This window comes from Varanus komodoensis, unplaced genomic scaffold (assembly GCF_004798865.1).
Source record: "Varanus komodoensis strain SLA01 unplaced genomic scaffold, ASM479886v1 scaffold20_1, whole genome shotgun sequence".
Classification (NCBI taxonomy): domain Eukaryota; kingdom Metazoa; phylum Chordata; class Lepidosauria; order Squamata; family Varanidae; genus Varanus; species Varanus komodoensis.
This window is the reverse complement of record NW_025335587.1, coordinates 19230789-19255478: the sequence shown is the minus strand read 5'-3', so window position 1 is coordinate 19255478 and position 24690 is coordinate 19230789. Positions and strand designations below refer to the sequence as shown.

The following is a 24690-nucleotide window of genomic DNA, read 5'->3' as shown; positions in this document are numbered from 1 at the left end:
CCACTTAATGGCAGGTGGGCCACTTATTGCCCTCTGGGCATTTGGATGTGCCGCTTCCATCATTCCTCACCACTGGCTGTGGCTGATGGGAGTTACAGGCTGGGATACTTGACGCTGCCCTACTGGGGAATGCTGCTTGTATGGTATTCATAGGTAAGCGTCCCCCGGACCATAAGCAAAGGACTGGGGGCAGGACAGTTTGCGGGCACGTAGGCAGCCAGAGGGCTTACGGAGCACCTAGCGCGTCTCCGTGTTTTGTTCATCCCAGTGGGCGAGCTTTCTGCAGCTTTGTCAGACAGTCCTGGCCACTGAGTTGCTCCCTTGCTCACAAGGGTTCTGTGAGCTCATCCGGGGCCTGCGCGGTTCCCTGAGGCCCAACTCTCCCTCTGAGCTGCAGCTGGCATGGAAGAATCCAATGAAAAATGGTGGGGCCTTCTAAACCTCACTAAAAACTAGAGGTGGTTCCGGATCACAGTGAAGGTGGAGAACAAAACCGGGTCCGTCTTGCTCGGTTCCTGTTCTAACCGGTCTTGGCTGTGAATTAAATGCCCTGTGTTCATACCGTGCTCTCCCTGCTTTCAGAACGCCCACATCCCCATCCTCTTCTGCTTGCGACGTGTCCTCCTCCTCCTCGGCCTGTTCTATACCGGCCTGCTGCCGTTCTTTCCCATCCTCGAGGAATTCTTGGAGATTCCCATGCCTTCCATCATCCTCAAGTAAGTAACCTGTTTTGCAAGTATTCCAGAATAAGGGGGAAGTCAGCAAAATCATTGGCGGTGCCAGCCTGGTGCAGTCAGCCGGTTCCCCCGGCTGTCACAGTTTCAGGGTCACTCCCAAGCTCTAGAACTTCCTTCCACGTTGCAGGCAGGTTGCCCTCTTTCGATTGTGCTTCCCCTAGCTGGCAGAGGGATATTGTGCTTGGCAGGTCTTTGCCCACATTCTTTGCTCGCTTGCCGAAAGCCAGTTTAACTGTTTGATGCTGTTTACTTCTTTGTGTGTTTAATTGTGGGGTTAAATAATGTTTATGAACTGTTTCGATTAAGGTTTTGTACGTCTCGGTCATCGTATTGGCCGCCTTGAGTGCCATTCTCTTTGGCCGAAAAGCAGAACAGAACTTAAGTAAGCTAGCATTTAAACGTGAAACCAGCTCAGATGATTTTCCTATCTAGCCTAATATTTTGACTGTCCAGGATCAGATCTGGACGAGCTTTCTAATTAAAGCCTTTATGTTAAAGCTGGCCAGCCAGACTGGCTTTGTACCCATAGACACAAGTGAAGCTAGAATGCCGAGCATTAGGGAAGTGCAGCTTAATCTTTCAAAGCTGATTCCAGAATTAACATCTTTCTTCCCTTCCAAACAGAAAGGCACTCAAAGGAACGCTCTGGCCTCTTCGTGGCACCTCTTGCAGGATAGTATGTGCAGCCAGAGACTGCATATTGGAGGGGAGAAGGGGAGAGAAAGCAAGTGGGAAAACAATTCACAATAGTATAAAAACTCGGTGTAGTATAAATGCATTGTCAAAGTATGTGTTGCAACATTCAGCTGCCCCTGAGGCCCCACCTCTGAGTGGCCAGCAGGGTTTGCCTCCCCCCCCCGGGTCCCCGAACCCCAAACGCCTGGGGCCAGACACTGGATTCAGCACATGACAACCCCGATCCCCCTGCTTTTATCCAGTTTGCTCAAACAAATGACTCATGGAGTGACGTTTCCAGGCAGTACCCAGGTGAAAATGGTGCACCCTTCAGGTCAACAATCTCTGGCTTTGAAGAGGAGTGAATGGCTCTGTCCTTGGAAGCAACTGAGGGTGTTTTGCATTCCCAGTGCTATCAAATCTCAGCCTTGGCCCCTGGTTTTCCCTGAGTCGTCCTCCGGCTGAGACAGCCAGTCCTTCATGCCCAGAGTTGACCCTTCAGTTTCCACAAAGCCCTGAAACTAGTTCTCCGTTACACGTGCATCCCTCTAAAGTTTAGTTGATAATGCCGTACTTGCACAAAACTGATCTATGATCTTATCAGTTATGCCCAATTAGAATAGTTCAGTTATTTCCCTTTCAGTTGTAAAATTATATAGCTTTTTTGCTAATCGCGGAGGAGGCAGGTAGTTAAACACAGCCCTGAAGAAGGCCCTTCGACCGTTGGAAAAACCTCCTGGCTCCAAAGGTGTTTGCACAAAGGGCTAGAAATGGGTGTGGAGGGTAGAAGATGTGTATCTGCTTCTCCGAAACAGAAACAGCTCTTCAGGAAGTCTGACTCAGTGCTGCACTTCATTCCCTGTCTGCCTGCTCACACGAACCTGTCGTCTATACACTCGTGTGATTTAGACCATGGGGAACGTGAGAACTTTGTTTCTGGGAAAGAGCTAGTCTTCAAATGTGTAGTTCTTCATTCCAAACATAACCCACTTTTGCAACTGGAGATAAGGAGCACTTTTCTTCAGCTACTTCTGTTTCGATTTCAGAACAGTTTTGGGATGGGCACCATGCCTCACGTGGCTTTGGGCACATCATAGGCTTGGGCACTTTCCCATGTAAAGGCCTTCACCTCTCTTCCCTGCACAGTGGGGATGAGCTTGAAGGCGGAAAGCGTGCCCCCCGTCCCATCCTGTTGGTCCGCCACTCGTGAGCCTGCCTCCCTTTCGTTCTCCCGCTTGCGTCTGACAGCGCATGTAAGCACATGCTCATCCTTCTGCTTTCAGGTTGAAAGAATCAGGGACGATCTCAAGAAGCCAGCGGTTTACTATATGGCTGACTGACACGTAAGGCAGTGCTATTTCCTGGGACCCTTGGCGCACGGTTGCTGCCCTCCCCTCTTTGGTGTGTGTCCGGTCGTACAGAAGAGAGGACATCACCCATTACTTCCATGGGTGGCCATCTCTTGCCCGAGCCAGAGGGTCTGCTTTCGAAGCAGGCCTTACCCAACCTCACCCCCCCGCTGCCATGCTCCATCCTGCTTCCCAGGCCCACGGTCGGATACTGTGAACTCTCGGACGCCATGCTGGGACATGCTCAGCAGCGGGCACAGGCTCGGACCAGGCTGGTCTGGCCCAGTGCTTCTGAGACTGGCCCACAGCACTGGCTCTCCCACGTTTCCCACAGCCCTCCGGGGTGATGCCAGGGACCGAACCGGGGCCCTTCTGCAGGCAAGGCAGGGCCTCTCCCACCGAGCTGCGGTGCTTTTCTCCACAGCACACAACTGCAGAGGAGGCAGCCCGCTGCATCTCTGCATGAGTCAGTCCCTCCTACACGTGTGAAAGAGCTCGTGTAGTGTAGCAGTTAGAGGGCTGGGCTGGGATCTGGGAGACCAGAGTTCTCCCTATGGAGCCATGAAGCTCCTTGTCCAAGCAACCGTAGGATGCTTCGGATTTGCTGATCCTGGTCTGGAGACAGCACTCAGAGGTCGGAGGAAGGAATCGGAGCCCCTCCTTGTCCCCTCGGGGCCAACAAATTAAAGAGGGGCTCTGGCCGCCTCTTGGGTCAGATACACAACCTCAGAGAGAAGTAAAAAGGGTCATTTTGGCAGGAGGGGAGGGGAACGGAGCGGAGCCCAGAGAGGCCTTCCTTCCACCCTCCTCGCAAAGTCCCAGCTGGGTGGGCAAAAGGCCCACCTCAAAAGATGCCGCACGGGATGGGGAGGCAGGGGTACCATTTCCTGCTGCCCCTCCCCTGCCTGGCACGCCCCTGAGCCTCCGTGCGCGGAGGCTTTTCCTCCCCATAATGCGATTGCCCCCTTAGGTTGCTTGCATTACATTAACTTTTGTGAGCCGGCGTAAGTGCAATTTTAGTGGAGAAAAGGATCTAATATTCTTTTCTGACAGAGTCCCTTTAGAACATAATACTTGTCTGGAGACATAGAAATAATCTTGCTCTCCCCATTATTGCAGATTGTTAATGAGGAAAGCATTATTTGACCACCTCACTGCTCGAGGAATTCAGGTATGGTGTGACACAGCTTTTTAAAATGCGTTGTTCTGTTCGGTGTGTGGCTGGTTCACAGCGGGCAGCCAATCAAGCTTCTGGCAGTCACTTATGCCTTGCATGGCTGCCCCTGCCCTGGTAACAGACATTTCCTGCCAGCTCAAAGAAGGAGAAAGTTGCTTTACGAGAATAAAGATGCTGCAGGGACCTTGAGTGAGTGGCAGGCTGGCTGGCTGGCAGCCACAACCCATGGCCAAGGTCTCGATGTGTCTGCGGCTGTTCCGCCAGGCCGTTCTGAAAGGGGAGGCCGAGCGGGTGGGTCCCCTCCATCAGCTTGCCTGGGAGCAACTCCTCTTTGGTCCCTCCTCTGCCTGTTGGGGGCTGAAGAAAGCAGCCCAGTTCCAAGCTCTGCAGGGCTTCTTTAAAGTCCTCTGGCGAGGGCATTTTAAAGTCAAGAAGGCAGCAGAAATGCGAAATTTCCCACTGCTGATGCACATGGGCACGTGCAAGAGCCGGCGCTGCTGCCCCGAAGAGCTTCCAGCCCGTATGCCAGTGGGAAGGGGTGATAAGGGGTGGAAGTAAGCGAGCGCTGCAGCACGTACGTCGTCATGTTTTCATCAAAGGGCCGAAAAGCAAAGCCCAGTGGCAAACGGGGGGGGGGGGCTGCCAGTTACACTTCTGAGCTGGTTTACCCTTTTGTCCTCTCCAGGTGTACATCTGGGTCCTAAATGAAGAGCAAGAATACAAGCGAGCTTTTGATTTGGGAGCAACTGGTGTGATGACAGACTACCCCACGAAGCTGAAGAACTTCTTGCATGCCTACCCAGCGTAAAGCAAGACAAAGATCGTTTTTCTTCGAAACAGAAAAACAAAGCGGACAGAAACAAGCCCAGGAGGCTCACCCTTCTGTCTGACAATTTCAGCAAGACGTTCACCCAATAACAGCCACCGGACATAAACATCTGGGTTTTATTACCTCATTCTTAAGTCATTGCACCTCTGGAGATTGTATACAGCTATATTTATTTACCATTTTAAGCAGCATAGTTTACATTTTATTTTTATTTTTTGTAAGCAGCTTGGTTAGTGGTCCGACTCTAACCGAATAGACTTGTCTAGGAGGTGAGGTGCTGACAGGGTCGCCCATAGAGGCAGCCGGCATCGCTCACTGCAGCCTTCCCCAGCCTGGTCCTCCGGCTTTGCTGGACTACGGCGTCTGTCATCCCCAAACCATGTGCTCCATCCAGTTCGGGAGGGGTAGACTACTGTTCCCTGTTGCTAGATCTTGCAGTTCAGGTTTCCCCAAGTTTGCACATGGAAGACATTCCAGCAAGAGACTTCTTTTACCGCTTTGAACATGTAAATATTCCCAGTAGACCGGCTGGTGTGGCTAAAATTACCTGCTAACCCCAGGTAGTTTATTGAGACGGGGCTCATGAAACAGAAGCTGAAAGAGTAGAAAAGCTGGGCAAGCTCTCCTTGCTAACGTGTGCTGTCCTCTCCACATAAGGACAATTTACTGGGGGCCACTTTCAGAAGGGAGCGATAGGTTACGCTCCCACCCTTTTCCCTCCTCCAGGTAAGCTGTGAGTTCCGTTTCGTCGCAGACTCTGTTTCCCCCACGTACTTTCCTCTGTTGCTGCATCGGTCACGGGGGGTGGGGATGAGAGAATGGAAAGAGCTTTTCCGCCCGCAATTTTCTGATGACCTTCCTCTGCCTGCCAGTTTTGTGGGCTCCGAATGTGCACAGGTGTGTCTGTGCATGTTTGCACAAATTTGCACGCCCCCAGATGCACACAAACCAAAAAGGCACAAATCCTCCCCGAAACACAAATTTTTCAAACTACAGTCAGATTTGTGCCTTTTTAACCTTTTTTATTTTACATATTTTTGTGTGGCTAAATGCACAAAAATACAGACAATGCCAAGACTTGGTCTGCAAGCCCAGCAGGGTCCATGCGGCATGGGAAGGCCAGTCTGCTGGGGAATCCACAGGGTGGACCCCAAGGAATCCACCCTTCCTTGAGTCCCTTGCTCTGACAGCCCTGACCAGGCTGGCAGATCTGAAGCCAGGAGCTCCAGCGGCCAGTCCCTAGTGTAGCTCATGGAACTGCCCATCTTGGGGAGCGGCTGCGGGTGTTTGACCAAAAGCAAAATGCAGAACTCGACTCCGTGTTTGTTACGTCCTCATTAGGGATCTCTGAGCATGTTAATTGTACAAGGCTGCTTCTGCTGTGACAGGTTGCCATCTTAATTTGAAGTGTTTTCAACTAGGATTCACTCGCCTTTGTCTGTGAATGGAACATTTGTAATGGTAAAACCGGCATGGAACGGTGGCGGCCTTTCCTTTGGCAAAATTCGAAATGCAAGAGGACTGCTTGGTCTTACAGATTCCAGGCTTGTGTGCTCCTTCCACCTAGTCACTCTTGCCAAGGTTGAACTGTTCAGTGGAAACCTTCTGGCTTCTTTGAATTAGTCCGCCGGCTTGGTGTGTCTAGAATTACCTCTGTGCATTTCTCGTTGTCGTTGGACCGCTGTCGCCCCGTGGCAGCGTGTCTGGAGCAAGCGTTGCATCCCATGAGAGTCTCGCCCGCCACTGGCAGGTAGTCTCTGGCTTCCCATCATGAGACTGTTTCCTGACTTGAAGTCGGCTGGAAATGAAATGGCATCCGGTTTAAATAAAGCCTTTGCAACTGCAAGGCAAGGAAGCCACACACTGAAGCTGTGCAAAGGGCAGAGTGGTTGTGGTACAGGGAGTTGAGTGTGTCTTCTGGACCCGAGCTGAGATTCCTGCTTGGTTTCAGGTTTTACTGGGAAACTTAGAGCAGTCAGTCGCCCAGCCCAGGCCACCTCACAGGGCTGTTGTGAGGACAGCACAGGCCATTTAAAAACCCCATCTGCATCATTCTGTATGCTTGGATGGCCTTGATACAAATGTGACTTTAAGAAATGATGGAAACCGGGCAAGTGTCTCCTCTAGAAACTGTAGAATGTACATACCGAAGTGTGCTTGTATGTAGTCTCTCTAAGCTTAGCTTGATCTGTACTGTGAGGTAATGTAGCAATTTCTGGGTCAGAGAACTAAAAATAACTCTTTCAGAGAATCTGTGATAAAACACCACTTCCTTCATTAAAATGGACATGCCTAAGAACAGTGTGGTGTACTGGTTAGGGTGCTGGACTGGTACGCACGAGACCTGGGTTCTAATCCCCTCTCAGCCATGGAGCTCTCTGGGCGCCTTTGAGCCAGTCACAAACCCCCAGCCTAGCCTACCTCACACGGTTGTTGTGAGGATAACATTGTGAGGAGGAGAACCTTGTAAACTATCCCCGAGTTTCTTGCAAGAGGAAGACAGGCAGCGCATACTGGCAATGTTGTATTATGTCTACAGGATCTTGAGAGCACGATTATGGGATTCTTGACTGACAGCATAAATGTAATAAGTGGCCTCACTGGGTGTTTCAGCCATGCCAGTTCGGCTCCCTCGTTTCTGTAGACTAGCCGCATTCGGTTCTGAAAGCTCGCGACTTGCTTTGTCTTCAGAACTGGAAGAGATTTAGCTTCGTATCAATTCCGCTTCACTTCAGGTGAAGAAGGTGAAAGGGCAAGCTGTGTTCCAGGTTCAGTCCAAGGAAGGAGAACCAGTCTATCCGCCACCTAATCTGTACAGGAAAAAAAACCTGACCCGGTGTGAAAATGGGACGTGTAGTCAAATCCTAAATTAGCTGTTTCCCAAATGGTGGTTACCATGTACTGTCAGTGATTCATCAGGTTATATAGCTGCACTGTGCAAAATGTAGACCTGAGAGACCATGTGTAGAACTCCTTGTATTTCATACTTAATGCAGGTTGTGTTTGATTTTTTTGTTTGGTTTTGTTTCTTTAAGGCTAGCTCTTTTTCCATACTGCTGCAAAGATCGTGGGGCCATTTCAGAGGGTGAGAAGGGAAGGAGACAGGCGAGGCCAGGACACAAAAGCCCGTCTAGCAAGAAACTCAGCATGAGAGGAAAGGCAGCCAAGATGGCCTCCATGACTCCTCCCACCACACCATCAGGTGACTGTCAGCCTCCGACTTGAGGCGCTTACAATCAAGGGCACAACCCCTAGGATCGTGCCCTCAGTTGTGCACACTACCTGAATGCACGATGTCGCCTGTGGAAAAGGTTTGTCTTGAAGAAAAATATACAGTGACCCCCTTCCCACTCCCATTCTCAACTCTTCGTTCCCTTTTTTCATCCCAGAAACCCTGGAGAAGAGCTTGGCGTCTTCAGGTTTTTTAGAACCCTCGTTCATTAGAGCGTCTAACTAATTTTGAAGGAAGCCCTCGCAACTGAGTTGGCATCTGATGCAAATTAGCCGTGTGCCAGTGCTCATTATAAAGTGATCCTGCCACTCACAATAGTTAACTTTCTGGATGTTCAGTTGCAGAGAACAGGCAATTAAGGGCGCAGTCGTCCGCCTCTTTAGATGGAGGGTGGAGGGACTATAACTCACAGGAGATGCCAAGCTGCAGGGCTGGCGGTGAGTTGCAGGCCATTTTTCTGTCTAGACATATCCATGATTGCGCTTCAAGCTGTTCTTTCACCGGGCTGACCTCTTTCAGTGCAAGTTTGCGTCACGGATGTCCAACCCAGTATATAGCATATGCCAACTTATGATCTGGTTCACCCAGAAAACAGGTGGCTTGTTAATTACACTATTTCAACATCCAGCCTTTATAGAGTAAAAACGGGCTCGTACAATTTTGTATGAAGGCTCCTGGGCAATTCATAAGTCGGACTGTTCCTTTTTCCAAATTGGGAGCGATTTGTCTTGCTTCCTGGGACCAGCACAGCTGTAGCGCTTGAGCGTAAATTCCCTGGCAGCAGATTAGATCTCTGACGTGAGATATGATCGGCCAGATGGTTGGATGGGGGTGCGGCAGCCCCCCATCAAAGTGGAACAATCTTCTCTGAAGATGATCAGGTACACCCAGGTCTCCAAACATGTCTCACCTGCTGAAACGATTGCATGGAAGCTCTAAAACTTCAACAGGCCAGTTTAACTCCAGGGTGATAACAGTTCATGCCTCCCGTTCACCCCAAATTGGCAGACGACCCCAGAAACTGCCCTGGCTGAAGATCAGTTTCTTCCACAACCTGGTGCCCTCCAGACTACACAAGCCTGCACCCCTCAGCAGGCCCAACTCATCTGCAGGGCACCAGGTTGAAAGATGCTGAAGGACAGGTTATTATACCTTGCCGTAAGCCTTGAGAACAGTTTTCTTTGCGAGAGAACAAGATGTTTCATGTCCTGGATATTTAAAAAAGGATGGATGCAGTCTTGACTTTTTTAATTTTAATGTTGTGATTGAGAATTATTAATGTGATGAAGGATACTACAAACACTCCATGCACTTGAAACATTTCTCTGGCACCAGTGGTGCTTCGTAAATGTAGATAGCAATGTGACACGGGCATTATATAGAAATATATGCTGTGAAGTATCAAAGAATCATTGTCTTTTTATTCTTAACAAAGTTCTTTGATTGCTAGGGGAACTGGGAAACGTATTGTCCCCTTGCTTCAACAGCCGCTTCTGGTCTTTCTTTGCCTTGCCTTGATCTCATGGCCTATGAATTCTGTGAGACTTATTGAAGACTTTAGTAGCATATCCTGTAAGTTAGGTCTAGAAACTATTCAGGTTTCTCAAAGCTCATGAAAATTCCTGGCCAGTGCCTCCCCCTTGCTCAAAGGGCTCATCAGAGTAGAACCGAGCAACTTCTCCTTCACTCCAGTCATCCACAAACCATTTCTAAAGCAAAAGTGCAAACCCAGTTTCGGTTTTGGAGAGATGCTCTTGGTGGGCTATGGGGGACTTGAAGGTAAACAGCTGGGACCAAAAGGATCAGGACCAACATGCCAGCCTGAAACCAAGCTTTAGGCATTTCATCACTTGTTGGAATGGAAGAAAAAGGCTGCGACAGTCAGGAAACCCCCCAAGCAACTGGGGAGGAGGGATTATCCGAGGCCGCAGGAGGACTGGCTGGAGGCCCGAGACAAGATACAGAACTGCTTCAGCAAGAGAGCCGCCCTGTGGTCTCAAACCATCCCTCCAGTCTCCCTCCTCCTGCATCTAGCCTTCCTCTTTCTATAAATGTAGTTGGTATTTTCCCCCCCTCTGGAAATGTGGGGTTTGGATTAGCATCCCTGGACTTGGCCTACATTTCTTTCAAAGCACATGCCATTTTCTTTCCCTCACCAAAGAAAAGATGGCAGGTGATCGGTACCTGAGGGAATTGAAAAGCTGGGAGGTGGGAAGTTAAGCAGGATTTCTAGCATCCATGGGATACTCTGCCTCCTCCTGTAACAAGGAAATGCAGAAAATGGCACAGAGGAAGTACAAACTTTTATCATCCTTAAATACTTTTCCTGGTGCATCGCTTATTTACTTTGATACGTAATTTTGATTCCTTCCCTCAGGTACAGAACAGCCATGGTTGATTATGGTGTTTGCTTCAAGAGCTGAGGTGCATGTTCTCTATTCATAGACAGCATACATGCAATACCAGTTATTGGAGGAAAGTGGCAGGAGAGCGAGAGAGAGAGAGCGCTTTTTCCTTCAGATCAAGCATCTGATTGTCCGTCGTTGGAGATGAGAGACTAGGCTAGATTAATCTGACTGTTCCACCTGCTCTTGTGCCCTTGAAATACTCTGCACCAAAGGGTGGAATCCTGGTTTAGAAAATGCCTGCCTCATACCATGCTGTTGACTTCATTTCCTGTGCTGCTGCGTTTCAGCAAAAGCTGGTCCTAAAGACAGGTTTCTGTGCCAACAGCTGAGATCATTAACGTACAATCCAGGCTCTCGAAATGGCAGGTTGCTCTGTTCATTTGTTCAGCCACACAGTGCTGTTCAGAGGAAAATCATCTTTACAAGTAATGCCTTAAAGAGGAAGATGCTGCCAGAAGGAAAGTGCCGACTCCCCTCAGCTCTGCCCGGGAAGCGTTTCCTGGACTTAGTCATGAGTGCTGAATATTTCAGAACTTGTCCCCGTCTCCTTGGGTCGCACATTCTGCTTCTTGAACAGCAGCTGAATTGAACTGAACTGTGTTAGCAGGATTTCGAGTTACTCCTTCCCACAAGTTAGAAAGCACATGCAGTGGTGAGTAATCTGGGGGGCAGTGCTGAAGCACCTTTGGCTTCCTTGGAAAGGAGGCTTTTGGGTTCATATTTGCATCTACAGATACCCAAATGGAGCATGATTGGAGCTTTCCCAGCTCGATGCCCTCCCGAAGTTCTGGACTACAGTTTCCAGCATTCCTGACTATTGGCCATACTGGCTGTGGCTGAGGGGAGATGGAGTCCAAAGCATCTGTGGGGCACCAGGTTGGGGAAGGCTGCCTCTCGCACTCCCAAGACATTGTCTAAACTCCAGTGCTCCCATACTGGGCTCCAGGGCAGGGGTACCGCATCCCTTTCAGCGCTCGGGCTGAATTCCAGCTTGGAGAAGCTCTTGGGGGCCATGTTCCAGGGATTGGGTGAGGCCAAAACTGCTGGCACGGTATAATATTTATTTATTTAAAACATTTGTATGCTGCCCTTTATGACAAGGTCGCATATAGTTTTTTAAAAGCTCTTACTGCTGTTTCACAAGTTTGAGGGGGCAAATTTCAACCTTTCATAGAACAGGAGGTGGGAATACACAAAGGCTCAAACACCGCCAGTCGCTGGGCATGAAAGGAAAAGGGCCAGAAGGGCATGGCTCTCGGCAAGCTTTGCTGGGTCCCCAAACATCCACGTCTCTGTTAGGAAGATAGCCAGCATCTTGAGAATCTTCTAGGGACCCACGCCTGGCTGTTGGTTTCTTCCAAATGGCTGTCTTCCTCCACCGACATCTGGATTGCAAAAACCTTCAGGTGGGAGTGGGAGGACCAGATCCCCTTTCAGATGGTTCTCTCTGGGGGCATTCTCTCAAATGATCCTGAATCAGGAAGCACTGGCCATGTGGTTTCCATGGGGACACACCACCTGCATTTTCTTCACAAAGAAGATGTGCCAAGCTAGGCCTGAAAGTTGTGTTTCTGTCCCATTCAACTCTCGTCCAATCCCCCAGGCTCACATCATGCTGATTTTAAATGTATTGCCATACGAGTTGTTCTTCCACCGTCATTTCATGCTGTTCCCGAGTGGAGGGTCATGGTTGCCTGATTTTTGTAAGAACTGTTCCCCCAAAGAGAGCGGTATTGTGACTTAATAAGGCAATTGCAGAAGTGAGCTCAACAGAGCTTGTTCCAGAATTAATCATATTACAGTTTCAGGGCCTACAAGACCCTCTTGTTTCTGCTGCACCAAACACACCCAGCTCCTCCTCTGGAGCTTGAGGCTCGCTCTTCACCCCGTGGGCTCTGGAGCAGCCTGGAATGAAGCCGGGCTAGAACCTAGGAGTCCATTCCGGGCACGCTGGTGAATATGGGAGTTTTCTTGTTTTCCAGCCCTGCTGACAGCACCGGGTCTGGGGGTGAGGGGGGCCTCCTGCCACGATCCCTGCCACCCCCTTATTCTGCAGCAGCAGCAGCAGCTTCCCTGGGCTCGGCCTGTGCAGCAAACCTGAGGGAGGGCGCTGAGCAATCAGCCAGGCTTCCCCCTTCCTTGCCACAGCCTTTCACTCCCGAGGGGCCAGGTAAACATGAAGCCAGCAAGGACCAGCACCTCCTATCCGTTTGCTTCCCAGGAGGCACAAATCGGCCGCTCGATCGGCTGCACATCACAGGCCCGAATGCTTGGGCTTTTCTCTGATGGCCCTAGCTTCGCTTTTAAGAGGTAAGGTGCCCCTGCCCGTGGCTGCAGCCAGCGTGGCAAACTGGCATGTGACAGGAAAGGCAGGGCACTGCATCTTTTTGTACTTGAGTGCCTAACATGCGTTGCTCCTTAAGAGTCAGGCAATCCCACCTCGCGCAATAGTGGGCTTCCCCTCTGCAGGCCTGCTCGGTATGTCTGGGAGGTTTTCGTTGGGGTGCAGTGCAGCTCGTTCCCACCAGAGGGCAGAAGGACCTAAAGGATTCCTTGGCCCCCGTGGCTCCCCACCCTCCACATTAGAATTCATCCAGCGGAGAGGATTTCTCTCTAGGCTGTCTGCGAATGATGCAGGACCTGCAATGCAGCGGTGTCGGCGATGTTGGGAACTGAAGACGCCGCTCGGGACTCAAAGAAATCCCGCAGCGCTCTGCCGAGAATCTGACAAGTCTCCAGGCTGAGGGGACTGGGGGCACTGATGGTGGGTTTTGCCGTTCCTCCCCTTCCTGTAACGGCTCTGCAAAGTGAAGAATAGTAGGATACCCACGTAAAAAAAATACCCCTGGAATTTTTAAAACGCACACACAACTACAACTTGGCATTAATCCAGTGGACTAGAAGCTTCTTGGGGTTTTGGACCTGAGAGTTATAGGTGGGGTGTCTCAGCCTCATCTTCCCCCCTTTCACCTAGTGTGACACATTCAGGAGACCTGAACTCTCTCCATCCCAGTTGACTGAGGCCATTTGCACTTGAGGAACTGGTGCATGGGTGCTTGTTTTTCCCCTCCCACCTCCTCCCTTTTTTTGCCCTGACTTTTGGATTGTAAGCCTGCGCTTAGGCCAAGGAAGTCTTGCCGTTTAATTTTATCTCACTGAGCTGTGAACTCCTCTGGCAGCCTTCTTATATAGAGTCTATATAGCTGTGCAGTTTCCTGCCAAAAAACCCCTTTCAAAATCCCACTTAAAAATGGAGCTTTACTTTTGATAGCTGTCAAAGGTAACTACTCCAGTAAATGGGGTTGTTTACACTTTTGCATGTTTCCAAAACGGTGGAATTATAAAAACCTGTGCAACAGTGAAAGCACCCTTAGGACATAAAAGATCCCCCTTGAATTTGCCATGAAGGATATGAACAGACCAATACCGTTTTTTCACGAGGCAAGATCAGGTGTGCCTTGGCTTGGCTTCTATTTGGCATCTCACCTTTTGACAGCTGTCAGGTGTAGCCAGAAGGGGGAAAGCACACCCCCGCCGCCTCTGGGGCGAAGCCCAGCGTGGGACCTGCCGTACTTGGCTGGCAGGGACCCTCTACATGGCCAGCATCTGCAGTTGTGCAAGTGCTAGTAAAAAGTTAAAAGAATTCACAAATATTTCCCAAAACTGGGAGTGGAGGACACAGAGGTGTCTGGTACCCACAGGCAGCCGCTCCCAGGTGGCACCATAGTACCACCAGGGGAGCCTAGTTCTCAAGGTGGGGCTTGCAGAAGCCCCTTCGACAGCCAGTGCCACGAGCTCAGCAAAGGAAAAGAGGGCTCCGGGCAGAAAAATGCAGCCCGCAGGAGCTCTCAGTCGAGCTAGGCAGTGGAGGAAGCCCGTGCCAGCTCTCCCCAAGTTCTGCGTTGGCACAGAGGGACATGCCGCCTTGGGCACGCAGAGCAAGGAGGTTCTGGCGCTCTTGCCAAGCAAGCTGGTCGCCAACGCTCAGAGCCCACCACAGGGTCGACCACCAGGGTCCGGACAGTGTAACAAGCCGTGCCTTGTTTGGGGGCACCAGGGCAACCTCACCGGCCACCCTTCCGGTCTGTCCGTAGCCCCGTCATGGGTGAGCACCGCCGCGAGTGGTCGCAGCCTGGGACCCTCCGCTGGTCATCCCAAGGTGCTTGCCGCAGCTCGGTGGGCTCTCTTGTCTCGCTCTTTTGCCCCGGCTCTCGGGGAGGGTCAGAGCAGAGTGGGAACGCCCCCTGCTTTGCCTGTGGAGGGCTTCTGATTTGACCCCCAGCATCTCCAACCCTGCAAAACTGTTACCAGTCCGTAAGAAAGGAAGGAGCAGAGGGCCGCTTCCTTCATTCCTAACGGCTGCTTCTCACTTATGTAGCATGCAGTTCATGTCATGCCTTCCAGCGTGTTTGTGCTCACGCAGGGCACACGCATTCCTTGCAGCCAGGTGTTCGGCAGGAGACGTACACAGCCTGTCGAAATGCAGGAAGGCACGAGCTTTGGCTGCAGCGCCACCCTGGCTGCTGGTCAGAAAGAGAACTGCAAGCAGCTCAAGCCAAACAGTGAATGGTCTAGAGCGGGGGCACCAAACTTCCAGCCGGGGGACGAATCTGCCTCTCTGAGCATCTACAGATGGCCATGCCCCTTTCCTCTGCCCGCCGGGCATGAGCGGGTGTCCTGAACTTGGCACAGCTCTTTCCCCCTTCCAGGAGGTGAAAACGCTGCTCCTGGAAGCACGAGGTTTGAGCTCAGGTAGTCTGCTCTTCTGGGCCCTGTCCCCTTGGCCCTCCCAAGCCCCAGCCCAGGCCCTGGGGAGCTTCTCCGAGATGGAGCCTGGGCAGCGGGCCGAGAAGGGCGCAGCACCCAGGCCTCAGCGGGGCCTGCCTTGCCGTCGGCCTCCCTGCGCCCTGGGAGCCCTCTTGCGGATCGGCCCTCCTCCTTCCTGCTATCCTCCCCGCTTCCTTGCAGCCGCTTCTCTGGCCTCCGTGGGAAGAGGGACCCCGGCGAAGCAGTGAGACGGACCGTGGGCAGTGCCCTGGCCAGGAGGCTGCCGTGGTTCAGTTTGGGGGGTGTCCTGTCTCTGGCCCACAGGCCTGCTTTCCAGCTAAATGTCTGTAAGGGGGCCAGTCTGAATGTGATGTTCAAACTATTCGAAGAAGCCTGCTTCCCAATGTCACACATTTCTGCAGAGCCCTCCCCTCTGTGGGGGCACTTCCTCCTTGCTCTTTGCCCTTTTCACACCAACTTCTATCTAGGAACATCCAAGAAGGTAGTGCTTTAAAACGATACAGTAGAGACACACATGTATCCTGACAAAAACCGTGACTTTTTAAACAAACTAACAACGTTGGTGCGATTCTCGCTACACTCAGATTTTCCCTGTTGGCTGGGAAATCCGGGAAGTTACAGGATTCATTTCTACATGCACAGAACTGAGCCTTTAGTCTTTTTCACAGAAGGCCTTAGAATGTTCCGGAAGCCTTGGCTCCGTTCCTCATTTCAGCATTTTGGGCGAGGTTCAATGGCATAAGGGTGCCGTCCTAGCCTCTCTCCAGACCTCCCGACTTGGAGACTTGCGTGCATCCTATACCTGGAACGAGGCACAGCGACAGCGATCGCTCCTGTCGCACCTCCTGCCAGGGATTTTGCCGAGTTGGCTATTTTTGGCCATCTAGATAAAAAGGCCAAGAGTGGGCGGAAAAAATGCTGGGACATCGATGGCCATGGGTGCAGCTCCTCAGTCCGGTCCAGCCCCTGCTCCCTCTGTCCTGGGACACCCCTCTTCCCCCCTCCAATGCACACACGTAAATTCAGGAGGGGTTATCTGAGTTCTGAATAGCTGTATCATGAACCATTCACCTGAAATGAATATCTCTGTGTATTTCATATCATGCAAGATAGACAGCCCTCCATCCTTGCAAGGCAGAGCAAATATGCAATATTTCTCCATTTGTAGATGATGCCCAAACACCCCCTGGTTCTTGGGGGGGGGGTTGTTCTTTCCATGCTGTCATGTTGGTCTCGTAGCTGCCAAAAATGTGGGGAAATCTGGCAGAGCATAGAGGGGGGAGATGCCCCTCGTTAGAAACTAGCTTTGTGTTCTCCAAAAAGGCATTTTTCATTCTACAGCTGCCCCGGTTCTTGATAGTCCGTCACGATCTAGCTAATGCCATCTCGGCAGCCGTGAAAGCCTAAACGGGGCTCAGGCCAGGCGCCTGAGCCGCAGCGCCACCAGAGCTGCTGGCCCGAAAAGGGAGCACAAGCCGTGCCTGCCCCTTCGATCGCTCCGCTTGGCCCCTGGAGGGACTGTTGAGGCCGCTGTCCCTGTGTGCAGAGTGCCAGCGTCTCCCGCCTAGGCCGGGGTCAGGGGTCCTTCCTCACTCATCCAGGGGTAGGGCCGCAAGCTTACTGTACGGGGAGTTGCCTGGCTGGCAACTGATACGCACAGCCCAGTAAGTAGCATAGTTAAAATGCATTCAAGTGCGTGCAAATAAATAGAAGATCAGCAGGTTTATCCTGCAATGAGCAGAGCAGCAGTCAGAAGCCACTTCCGATACATTTTTCTCAGGAAGCTCTTGCTTGCTTGTTAAATTGTAAATGTAACAAATGACATTTTTTTTTGTTTAATGTAGGTGGCTTCTTTGTTTCCCTGATGAGATTTGTTGTGTCTGTTCATCTTCTCCAGAGAATCATTTTAGTTGATATGCTGATGCATATATGAATTCATTTTAATGTTTTGAAATGATTCGTTTTCACACTTAGCACAGACAGCAGGCTCAGGAAGGCAAAGCCATCCTTTACCACTTCCTGTGGTGTGTCTTCCACTGTGTTGACAGAATTTTGAGCAAGGATTTTTCTCCTGTCTTGACTCAGAAGGGCTCCCAAGAGCACCTTGCATGAGATGCATTAAAAACAAGGCCTTCCCTGCCCCTTAGGGTTATAGTCTCAAAGACATGACAAACGAGGAAAAAGGAGGAAGAGAGAAGAAGCAATCAAGCAGACTCAGGCTCCAGTTTGAATGCTTGCCATGGGTAGGGGGAATGCCAAAAAACAGCATTTTGGCAAAAAAAAAAAAAAAAGAAAGAAAGAAAGAAAGAAAGAAAGAAAGAAAGAAAGAAAAAGAAAAGTGGTTGAACTGTTCCCCTTTTCTTTGTTTGCCCCCCCTGCAGGATTTTTCCCCCAAGAGAGAGAGAGTTTGTCCTTCCTGTTCATTTTATCATTGGTTTTATCATGTGGCTGTTTTCAGATTTTTACAAGCGTTCTTGTGTTTACAGATGCCTTAGTCCTAACCTTATTTTGTGAACTGGCCAGAGATCTTCAGTTCTTGGATAGTCCAGTAACGCAGCTTTTTTTTTTTTTTAAGAAAGTACAAATTCTTTTTCAGGTTAAGGTCTGTTACTAGAACGTGCAGCATTGCATTCTCCCCACTCAGCCCGTTCTGGACTATTTTATGGAAATGAGGTTAAAATCTGGAAATTCTGATTGTCGAGGGAAAACTGTCCATTTAGTATGCAATGCTTTAAGCGCGGGGAAAAGGATGAACAGTGCTGAATTCTGTTTTGTCCAGTGCTTCACTTCATTGTCCTGTAATTTGTTGTTGTTGTTCTATGCCTTGACCCCATGAACGGTGCCCTTCAAAATGTCCTATCCTTGAATGTTGTGTTGTTTTTAGCCTCTTTGTTTAAAAAGGAACAGCGGTGGGGGGGGGAATATTTTAAAATAACATAAAAACAAAGCTCTGACTAGCCAGCGTTGGAAACAGCAGGCCTCCCAAGTCAGCGCTTGCTGCCTCTAATCCAGCCAGGGCCTTGTGGCACTTGAAAAACAAACACCTCTGGAGTCCATAGTTATCTAGTCCACAATTTCCATGAAGGTTTTAGATAGGATTAAAGCGGTGGCATCTTCAAGGTGCCACAAAAGCCCAACCAAACCCACAGCTGCCCTCCTGCTGTGCTGTGAGCTCCCCCCCCCCCCCCCCCTTACCTGCCACCTGCACTGTGCTCTTTTCAGCAAAAAGGTGAAGGCCTTCCTCTTTGACCAGGCGTTCAGGCTTCCTGCTTTTGCTGGTTTGAACTTTAGGCCTAAGTGCTCTGCAAGTTTGGACAGAATAAAAGGTCGGTTTGTCATAGCCCACAGTGCCTTCTTTTGCATTGCAACTGGCACAGGTGGGCACCCTCGTTGCATTTTGAACTTCTGCATCAGTTTTAAAGTGATTTTAGATGTTTGTTTCAAAACCCTCTGGCGCATCTTATAAACTTGTTCCGCTGTTTCTAATTCCAGGGACCTTTGGCTGCTGAGTGGCACTGAAGCAAGGCGAGGAGGAGCGAAAGGCGCGCACAGGGAGGCAGGGAGTCCTCCAGAGGTTTTGGAAGCCGTCGCCCCCTGCCCATAACCCCGCTGCCTGGGGGAGGGATCGGTGGGAGTGGGCGCCCCAAACGCCTGGAGGCTGCAGTGGACACGCCCACGTGGCGCTCTCCACCGCCCCGGAACCACAAGACCCATGGGCACGCCGGCCGGGGATGATGGGAGCGGGGGTGCAAGGCCTCTGGAGGGGGGAGGCTGCCCTGATCCCCATCGCTGGCCCGCCCGCAGGAGGAAGCGCCCCCGCCGGGGCTCAGGGGGCGGGTCGGGCCGGCCCGGGGCGGGCAGGCAGGCAGGCAGCCCGCGCGCGCTGGCCCTTTAAGGCGCCTGCGCTCTGTTTGTTATCCTCCCTCCCAGCGCCCATGCTGGCGGGGCCTCCGCGCCTCCCATTGGCTGTCGCGCCGACCAGCTGTTGCCTGCGCCACTCAGCGCGCTCCCCCGAGCGTGCGGGGCGGCCCCGGGAAGCCGGCCCCTCGCCTCCCATTGGCGCCGCGGGAGAAGGGGCCGCGGTCGGGGCGGCCAACGGGCGCGGTGTTGCTAGGTGCCCGCGCGCGCCCATTGGCTGGCCCGGGTGGCTGTCCGGGGCGCCGGGGGCGGGCCCTCGGCCGCCCTTTATAATGGGGAGGGGGCCTCCGGGGGAGCGACAGCGAGCGGAGGGGCGCCCTCGGGAGCGGCGGAGCTGGATCTCTCCGGGGGCCCTCGCTCCCGCTGCGCGCCGCTCGCGTCCGGGGCGACTGGCCCGGCTGCCGCGCCGCGCGGGGGCTGGTGCAGGGGCAGGGGCAGGTGAGCGCCGGGCGCCGCGAGGACCCGCGCGATGCTTCCGCGGCGCGGACCGAGAACACGCAGGTCAAACTTTGTCTTTTCGGGAGCGCGGCGCTGGGGAGGGTGCATCCCGGGGGGGCGCGCCTGGGGGCCCGGGGCGCCTCCGCGGCGTGCGCCACGGCGAGCCCGGGGTCTGCCGGGGCGCGGGGCACGCGTGGCGAGCTCCCCTCCTTGCCCCGCCGCGGCCCGACCGCCTCCCCGGCGTGCCCGCCCGGAGATCGGCGCTGGGTCGGCGCCTGGGAATCCCGAGCGGCTGCGGAGGGACGGGCGGCGCGCTCCGGGAGGGCTGCGGGGGACGCGACGGCCCTGGCGAGATCCCTGTTCCGGCCGGGAGATGGACGCTGCTCACGCCGCGCGCTGGGGGGGGGGGGGAGAAGGGGGAGGGGGGGGAGAGAAGCCCAGTGACCCTCCCCCGGCCGGTCTCCCCTTCCCCCCGGGAGCGAGGGCATCTCCCGATTCCCCGGGCGGCGGCTCCGCGGGAGGAACCCCGCCTCCCTCTCTGCCCGCTTCCCGCCGTCGCCGCTGGCATTCGTGCCGTTCTGCTCGAGACGAGGCAGAGGGATTTCGGCACCGAGCGATCTTGGCCACGTTGCTTCGCAGCAGCTGCGCTCCTGTGGAGGGGCTGGCTCCGGAAGGGCGCCTGGGGCAGCCTGCCCCGGCCAGGGGCCTCTCCGGAGCCCCCGGACTTCGGCTCCCATTATCCCCCGGCTGCCCCCTGCGGCTTCGGGCAGGTTTGCTCAGTTTGCTTTGAGTGGGGCTGGCACTCGACGGGGGCGGAAAGCGGCCCCCCGGGGGCTCCAGGAGCGTCTGGACCCCGCGTGGTCGCCTGCAGCGGCTCCCATCCTTCCTGTGTGCAGTGGGGCTCACCCCCAAGGAAGAGAGAGCAGCCCTCTGCAAGGGGGCGCCTCCCCCCGGAGCTTCTGGGCGCCCCCTCCCAGCATGCCTGACTGCGGGCTGTGCTGGCCGGGGCTGATGGAAGTTGCAGTCCGGGACATCCGGAGGGCCCTGAGCGGGGGGCGCCGTGCTCTTTCGACCCCCCCCCCGCCCCACTCATTACAGTCCCGAATTTAACCCCCACACGCGGCTCAGGGCTCAGCCCAGGGCGCTTTCCCCAGGCGGCTTGTTGCAGCCTTGCTGGCCGTCGCCGGTGGCGTGCGATCGGAAAAGATCTTACCTGGGGAGGGCTCCGTCTGAGCGGCCCTTTGCCCCCCACCAGCCCGGGAGGGCGGGAGTAGCCCTTCTTCTAATGGAGACAGACCAGGAGCTGTCTGTATCCGGTTGGAGAGAGCTGTTTACCATTTCAGCCACAGACGCTGCTGCGCTCATGTAAACAGAAGTAGCCGTGCATCTTTTCCCCTTTTACAACTTGCACAATTGCACAACAATAAAGCTGAGGATGTGCTTTGAGCGTTTTGCTCCTGTGATTCTCGGCGGTAGCTTTGAAAGGTGTCTCTTCTTGAGGTCTTTGTGACGGGCCCTCGCTGCTTTTCTCTTTGCCAGCAGTACATCTCGCACGCTTCTTGTGCCCATTTCAAGGAAGGGGAAGCTGAGTCGGGGAGCAGGCATGTGGCTTGGCTGCCTTGCTTGGCTGCCCTGGCTGGCTTCTGATCCCAGCCTTCTGGTTGCCCAAGTCCTGGTAACTGATGGAGGTGTTCAGATCAAAGTGCCTTGTGAATGGGTCACCCCATGATGTCACCGCTGACATGGGGGTGTAACTTCTGAAGAAGACAGGTGCTGTCTGGAAGATAAGCCTCTATGCATTTTGTATGGGGCAGCAGAAAAGAGGGACAGAGTGCTGCCCGTAGCTGCTTTGTGCTGGGGCACTCTTCCCATGCGCAGGGGCACTTCGCCGCAAGCCATATTCCAAGGAAGAGCCCCAGCTTCTTTCTAGCCTCCAGAGCTGAGCCACAAACATCCCTGGATAGATCGCAACCTTTCCTTTAAGCAGAGATAGAACCCAGCTTGAAATAGCCACAGGCTTGATTACCTGTGGCCAGTGAAAAATCACCACTGGGTGCATTGTGCTGGAAGGATCGGGACTGACATATTAGAAATGATTGACGGAGGTGTGCATGGGCAGAGCAGCCAAGAGGGGGTTACAACTGTGTGTGTGTACACTCATTTCTCTGGCAAGGCTGAGTCCAGAGGTAGCGGGGAGTCAGCTGGCCCCTCTCATCTGGGCAGGGCTTGCCGAGTGCCTTTCTCTCCGCTCTCCCGTCTGTGCGCTGCAGTCGGTGCATCCCAGGGAGGTTCGCGGCTGCAAACGAAGTTCTCTCAGCTGCCCTCCCCAGCGACTCATGTGACCGTGTTTCTATTTATTTATCAGCACCGCTGGTTGTCTCTCCAGACACCAGGCCTCCTCCTAACCGTACGAGAGCCATGCTGCAAAAGCCATTTGAGTGCAACGGGAAGAGGACGTTGCCTGCACGATCGGGCCTCCAGACCAGGCCCGTGCGACTTTTGTTAAAACAGGCAGACATGATTTCCTTTCTCCTGGGCTCCGGGGACGCCCCACCGCAGTTGCGTCTCGGGAAGCTGTGCCTCTGGCGCGATCCGGCCCTTGTAAAGGTTCTTGCTGTGTTTGGGTCAAAATTTCCTGTGTGACCTCAGAACAAAAGGGAAGAAAACGTCTCTTTCAATCTCTGTGCCGAAAGAAACTGAATTTTATAATGTTTGTAAGACTCGGGGACTTGATCTTTGATTTCTTTTCTTTTTGTATAGTTTATTTTCCATTGTTTTTTGTAAGATTTTTTTTCCCCTTGGGTTGAGCTGTTGGGTTAGGGCAGACAAGTGCTCCCATCTCTGGCCTCTAGAAATCTGACATGGGTATTTCTGACATGAGACTGATATGAGACTCTGCTGGGTATCACTGGTGTTCTTTTCAAGCATCTCTTTACATTCATGGGGGCGAGAAACTTGCTTAAAAACAAGGAAAAGTGGCCATTCTCAGGAAGTGGGTGCTGCTTCACCTTGGCCTGTGTTGTCTACTTGGCGAAAAGTACACCAAAAAAATATAACAAATATAGCAATAAATTCTAGCTGAGAGATGCAGGGGAATTATGAACAGCTTGATTAGAACCCCACACCCTGGAAATAAATAAATAAAGCAGACTGAAATAACTGCTATATTTATCTCTGTCTGGGGAAGGTGGAACTAAGAATAATGCCTGCTTTCTCTGTTTTTAGGGAATGGTTTTAAGGCACAGACGGAAGGGTAAGCCCCAGGCGATATTGCAAAAGCTGCTTTCTCTCTGCCTGGGCCATTCTGGACAGACAGAGAACATGCCAGTTTACTTGGTCATCTTTCTGATTCAGAAAAAAATGCAAAGCACACCTGACCAAAAATAACATCCCGCCGGGACATGGGAGTTTGACAGGGTCTTAGCCTAGTCTTAACCTGCAGGGCGGTTGTTAGTTTGGAAAATGGAATCCTCCTCCACAGGTCACTGCCAGCACCCCCAAGGATCGGACGACGATCAATTATTTTGCTGTTTAGCTTGCCCCATTTTTAAAATAAGTTTGGAGGGGGTGGGAATCAAATCCCAAACCAAAACCCAGAGGCTCTTGGGATTTTGCATTTTGGCATTTTGACGCAGAGCACCGGAGAATGGCCCTGGCTTTGCGTGAATTGGAAGAACACTCCATTTGAGACTTCAGAGCCGCACATACCGTCCAAGGCAGACACGCTGCTCCCACCCTGTCTGGCTGGAGGCATGGTGCACCCCGCTAGCCAACCAGGAAGGAGCCGGGCCACTCAGCTTCCCTGGGAGGGGTGTTGGGTGGCAGCAGGGAGGGGGGCAGGCATGCCCCCGTTCCTTGGCTCGCTCATCTCTGTCCTGACTCCGTGCCCGGGCAAGCCACACGCTGGCGAGGAGCGCCTGCCCCGTAAGCGGCCAAAGACGTCCCTGCAGCTCGATCCAAGGGAGCACACTTAAAAGAATTAAGGTCAGCTATGACTGAAAAAAATAAAATGGACATTCACATCTTTGGGGTCCCCTGAGAAGTTGCAGGTAACTCTGCTGACAGTTCTTGCTGCTGTTGGGCTGACTGCGCACATTCCCTCCTGATCGCTTGCCAGTACCGAATGCACATTATTACGTCCGGCAGGAGAGAGAGGTGACGAATGGGGCTGAAGGCTGCAGATGGGGGCTTCACTTGGATGCCTCCCCCTGCATTTAAAAATAAGAATCCAGAATGAATGAGCAACAGAAACGCCTCCAGTTTAGGGCGCCAATGCATCCACACAGACCTGGGCATGTGAAACAGGTCAGCGTAGAGCATCGGCTTTAGTCTTCGTCCGTCTTGTGTTGGGGCCGGCCGTGACACACACGCTGCGTTGCCTGCATATTGCTTTACTCTTACGAAGTCTGTGCAAGCAGAAAAGTAGCATTGCAACGAGGGACTCTTTCTCCTGGACACTCTACCGTCTCTTCCCCCCTTGGTGCAGGGGAAGCAGTACTTCAAACAGCCCAGAAAGGTGGGCCAGCATATTAGAATGGCTCTTTTGCGGAAGCATGGGACACTGGACTTAGAGGAAAGCACCGCGCCTAATTCCACCTGGGGAGCCTGGGGCTGGAGCGGAGGACGTCGCGTCCACAGCCCCGCACGAGCGGTGCGTGCATTGCAGCGTTTGGCCTGCTTTTATCGTTTTGCCGCGCAGTCAGCGGTCCATGAATCTTGGCTTTCGAGGCAGAGCGTGAGAAGAGCCCTGCTGGTTGACGCTGAGGGCCCTGATAGGCCAGTGTTCCCTTATCTTGGTGGCCAGGCAGGTGTTTCACCAGAAAGCCTACCAGCCCGTCATGAGCACATGTGTCCCCCAGTGTACTGCCTCTGTTACTGAAGGCAGCAAGTAGCTGTTGATAGCGGCCTTCTCCGCGGATTTGTCTAATGTAATGTGTTTCGCACAGCTTTGCTTCCGTTGTTCAAGCAAAAGCTGTTCCTCAACATCCAAAGAGCTGTGCAGGTACTTCTGTGACCTTTGGGAGAACCGATTACCAGGCAACCTTTGCTACACAACGTGTGGAACTGGTTTTTGAAATGAAAGGAACTTTGCAGCAGTCTGGGATCAACCCAAATATGAAAGCTCTGCTATTTGGGGGG

The 24690-nt window shown here is 52.8% G+C and overlaps 2 protein-coding genes across 6 annotated transcripts in view; both read left to right on the top strand.

Annotated features, from left to right (window-relative positions):
- Positions 1-10809, top strand: part of GDPD1 (glycerophosphodiester phosphodiesterase domain containing 1) — a 28874-nt gene extending 18065 nt beyond the window's left edge. The window contains exons 7-11 of one of the 3 annotated variants that reach the window (XR_006414750.1): positions 583-716; positions 2696-2755; positions 3881-3932; positions 4624-7969; positions 10377-10809. Coding sequence is in view for 1 of the 3 variants with exons in the window: in XM_044430311.1 (XP_044286246.1) it covers positions 583-716; positions 2696-2755; positions 3881-3932; positions 4624-4746 (369 nt within the window). In the remaining 2 variants the exon portion in view is untranslated. Of the gene's footprint in view, positions 1-582; positions 717-2695; positions 2756-3880; positions 3933-4623; positions 9399-10376 lie in introns of those variants that run through there. The other 2 variants (XR_006414751.1, XM_044430311.1) reach the window with 2 other exon arrangements.
- Positions 10810-19459: 8650 nt separating this feature from the next.
- Positions 19460-24690, top strand: part of YPEL2 (yippee like 2) — a 38269-nt gene continuing 33038 nt past the window's right edge. For 2 of the 3 annotated variants that reach the window (XM_044429977.1, XM_044429976.1), the window contains exon 1: positions 19467-19551. The gene's annotated coding sequence lies outside the window, so the exon portion shown is untranslated. Of the gene's footprint in view, positions 19552-24690 lie in introns of all 3 variants that reach the window. The other variant, XM_044429975.1, reaches the window with a different exon arrangement.